This window comes from Rutidosis leptorrhynchoides, chromosome 2 (assembly GCF_046630445.1).
Source record: "Rutidosis leptorrhynchoides isolate AG116_Rl617_1_P2 chromosome 2, CSIRO_AGI_Rlap_v1, whole genome shotgun sequence".
Lineage (NCBI taxonomy): Eukaryota > Viridiplantae > Streptophyta > Magnoliopsida > Asterales > Asteraceae > Rutidosis > Rutidosis leptorrhynchoides.
The window spans coordinates 243228040-243231362 of NC_092334.1; the positions used below are offsets into that span (position 1 = coordinate 243228040).

The window sequence follows — 3323 nt, forward strand, 5'->3', positions numbered from 1 at the left end:
CAAAGAATTGCTATTATTTGTGTTTATTATTTCGTGTATAGTCTTTTTTCATATCTGTTACTCTCATAGCTAAAGATGATGATTATGGTAGTAGTTCTACTCAGATTAGTAAACTGGACTTTGGAGATCCTCTTTATCTTCATCCAAGTGATATAAGTAGTACACCTTTAATTACTGTTAAACTTAAAGGAACTAAAAACTATAAGTCTTGGTCTTGTGCAATGGAACTTACTTTGCAAACAAAAAATAAAATGGGTTTTATAAATGGTACTTTAAAAAGAAGTGAAGATAATGAGGTTCTTGGAGTCCAGTGAGATAGATGTAATGCTGTGGTGTTGTCTTGGATTTTGGGTTCTATGACTGATGAACTTTACAATGGTCAAATTTATTCAAAAATTGCTTCTGATGTTTGGAAAAAGCTAAAAGAAACCTATGATAAAATAGAAGGGTCTGTGATATTCAATCTGTATCAAAAGCTGAATTCAATCACTCATGGTGGTAGTTCGGTTTCAGACTACTATCAAAATCTAAATTCTTTATGGAAACAATATGATACTATGGTACAACTTCCTAGTTGTGACCTTACTTCATCTAAATCTTTTAAAGATCACACCAGTTTAATAAAACTCATTCAGTTTTTAATGGGATTAGATGATATTTACCAGCCAATCAGAAGTAACATAGTTACCAGAGATCCACTGCCCTCAGTGAACACTGCTTTCTCTATTATTTCTAGAGAAGAATCGCACACAAAATCTAATATAAGTAATAAAAAGAATACTGAGTCATCTGCTTTTTACACTAACTCATACAAACCCAATGCTAATCAACAATTCAAAGAATTAAAATGCACCAAGTGTGGTAGAACAAATCATACTATTGACAAATGTTTTGAAGTTGTAGGGTATCCTACTAGGTCTGGAAATCTTAAATGTACCAAATGTGGTATGACCAATCACACTGTGGATAAATGTTTTGAAGTTGTTGGTTATTCTAACAATCTTAGAAAAAAGGGTTTTGGGTCTAACAACAATTTCAAGTGTAATACAAGTAAAGCTAATAATGACACTACAGGGAGTAGCTCTTCTACTCCTATTTCTTTAAGTAATGAGCAGATAATGAGATTATTGAGTCTTCTGGATGATAAGGGTGCTGTTAAACCTGGTGTTTCTAATATGGCAGGTAATTTTGAGAATTATAATGTGTTTTTCAACTCACAATTTGATATTTTTTATAAAAATAATATGATTAGTGATAATGTTGAGAATATGCATTATGGGTGGATTATTGATTCTGGAGCTAACCAACACATGACAAATTCAATTAATAATTTTGTCTCACACAATGATGTGAGTGATTTGAATTTAACTGTTTCTCATCCTAATGGGACCAAAGCAAAAGTGAGTAAAATTGGTAATCTTAGAATTTCAAATGACATTATACTAAAAGATGTTTTGGTGGTTCCAGATTATCATGTGAGCCTTTTATCTGTTCACTGCTTGGTTAGGGATAATAATTTGTTTGTTGGTTTTGATAATGTTGCTTGTTATATCCAGGACTTGGTGTCCAAGAAGACCCTTGTGAGTGGTGGTTTATATTTTCTAACTGGAAATGAAAAAGGTATTGTTGGTAGTTCCAACATAACCAAAGTTGACAAATATTCTGTTGATTTGTGGCATTGCAGGCTGGGTCATCCAGCTGAGCAAGCTTTAATGTGTTTAAAACATAGTTTAAACTTAAATAAACAAAGTTTTAATGAACCATGTGATATATGCCATAAGGCTAAACAGACTAGAGAATCTTTTGTTAACAGTAATCATAAAACAACTGAATTAGGAGAGTTAGTGCATCTTGATGTTTGGGGACCATATAAAGTTCTAAGTCATAGAGGTTTTAAATATTTTTTTAACTATTGTTGATGATTTTACAAGAGCTGTATGGGTATACTTGCTTAAATCTAAAGAAGAAGTGTTTGATTGTCTAAAAAACTTGTTTCATTTGTTTCAGAATCAGTTTAAAAGGACTGTCAAATGTTTCAGGTCAGATAATGGTACAGAGTTTGTAAATTCAAAAGTCAATGACTTTATGTTAAGTAATGGTATTGTTCACCAAACATCATGTGCATATACTCCTCAACAGAATGGGTTAGTTGAAAGGAAACATAGGCACTTGCTAAATGTTTCTTTGTGTCAAGGGATGTCAAATTTTATGAAACCATTTTTCCTTTTAAAATAAAAAAAGAAGTTATGCAGTTTGAAAAATGTTTGAGTCAAATAAATGTTTTTGAAGAAATAAATAAATACAATCAAATACTCAAAGTCCCGATGATGAAGGGGAAGATAATGAACATCAAAGTGAAGGTAGTAGTGAAACAATACCTGGTGATGACACAAATGATTCATCTAGTGCAGATGAGTTAGATGTGAATGCCAGGTCATCAAGTCCTACAACAACTCTTAATGATGATAACACTAACCCTGAGGGCACTAATTTACAAAATCAAGACTCATCTTATTCTTTTCAACACTCTGTTAGAAGATCTCAAAGGAACACTTCCTTGCCATAGAAATTCAATGACTTTGTTCTTAATAGTAAAGCTAAGTATAATATAAACAAGTTTGTCAAATATTAAAATTTATCAAAAGATGTTTATTGTCTGTCTTCTAATCTGAATAAGATGGTTGAGCCTACAACTTATTGGGAGGCTTGTAAGTTCAAACATTGGGTTGATGCTATGAATACTGAAATGGAAGCTTTGTTTAAAAATGATACTTGGGATTTAACAGAACCACCTGAAGGGAGAAAACCTATAGGGTGTAAATGGGTATATAAAATAAAATATAAATCTAATGGTGAAGTAGAAAGATTCAAAGCCAGGCTTGTTGCCAAAGGTTACAATCAAAGAGATGGAAAAGATATTGATGAGACTTTTTCACCTGTTGTGAAAATGGCTACTGTTAGATGTATGATTAATATTGCTGTTCAAAATGATTGGGAGTTATTTCAACTTGATATTAACAATGCTTTCTTGTATGGTGATCTTGATGAATGTGTTTATACGACTTTACCATTAGGATATTATAGTGAGAATGAAAAAAGAGTCTGCAAGTTAAAAAGATCTCTCTATGGGTTAAAACAAGCACCTAGAAAATGGAATGAGAAACTATCCTCTGCTTTAATCGAAAATGGCTTCAGACAAAGCTTAAATGACTATTCATTATTTATAAAGTCTGAAAAGATGTTTTTATTGCTGTCCTAGTGTATGTTGATGATATTGTTGTAACAGGTAACAATACATGTGAAATTATAAAGTTTAAAGACTT

At 31.7% G+C, this 3323-nt stretch overlaps 1 protein-coding gene across 1 annotated transcript; it reads left to right on the plus strand.

Annotated features, from left to right (window-relative positions):
• Positions 1 to 356: 356 nt before the first annotated feature.
• On the plus strand, positions 357 to 2566 carry LOC139888621 (uncharacterized). Its single transcript, XM_071871619.1, has 3 exons — positions 357 to 1874; positions 2008 to 2144; positions 2320 to 2566. Exons 1-3 carry the CDS (start codon positions 357 to 359, stop codon positions 2564 to 2566), a joined length of 1902 nt encoding a protein of 633 aa, XP_071727720.1.
• The last annotated feature ends 757 nt before the right edge of the window (positions 2567 to 3323 follow it).

Bases quoted from the DNA above. Each gene is read 5' to 3' on its own strand.
- LOC139888621 (XM_071871619.1), top strand. From the start codon at position 357: ATGACTGATGAACTTTACAATGGTCAAATTTATTCAAAAATTGCTTCT. The intron at 1,875-2,007 runs GTTCTAAGTCAT...CATTTGTTTCAG, and splicing joins ATGTTTGGGGACCATATAAA to AATCAGTTTAAAAGGACTGT. The intron at 2,145-2,319 runs GTTAGTTGAAAG...AAATACTCAAAG, and splicing joins TATACTCCTCAACAGAATGG to TCCCGATGATGAAGGGGAAG.